Raw genomic sequence first — 357 nt, 5'->3', positions numbered from 1 at the left:
CTTCGTTCTCCAGAAACTCCTGATCACGCAACATAAAAAAGGTAACTGATGACAACTAATGAAGCAATCATCCACGCAAACCAGAGTTTAATAATTGATAATAAATAATGTATGTTAGCAGATATGTTTTTAGGTATTCCTTAAAAAATCTGAGTTAAAGATAATGATGTTTAATGTACACAAGAAGAAATCAATTTTAATTCTGTACACTGTACGAAATGATAAGTTACGTGATATGTACGAATATGAGCATGTAAATAGAATAATGTTAATGAGACGGCGGCTGAGGAATTGTACGACTAAAGAAATATTGTTAAAAAAGAAAAATCTTTGATTACATTAAAATCGTATATATGC

General features: G+C 29.7%; 1 protein-coding gene across 1 annotated transcript in view; it reads left to right on the top strand.

Annotated features, from left to right (window-relative positions):
* The window catches only part of LOC119591019 (glycine-rich protein 5-like), a 1,215-nt gene extending 1,093 nt beyond the window's left edge, over positions 1-122 (top strand). The window contains exon 3 of the mRNA XM_037939748.1: positions 14-122. Within this exon, the coding sequence (XP_037795676.1) occupies positions 14-15 (2 nt within the window). The 3' untranslated portion in view covers positions 16-122. The remainder of the gene's footprint in view (positions 1-13) is intronic.
* The last annotated feature ends 235 nt before the right edge of the window (positions 123-357 follow it).

This window comes from Penaeus monodon, chromosome 28 (assembly GCF_015228065.2).
Source record: "Penaeus monodon isolate SGIC_2016 chromosome 28, NSTDA_Pmon_1, whole genome shotgun sequence".
NCBI classification, from domain to species: domain Eukaryota; kingdom Metazoa; phylum Arthropoda; class Malacostraca; order Decapoda; family Penaeidae; genus Penaeus; species Penaeus monodon.
The sequence above is the reverse complement of the archived record's forward strand: the minus strand, read 5'-3'. Positions and strand labels throughout refer to the sequence as shown.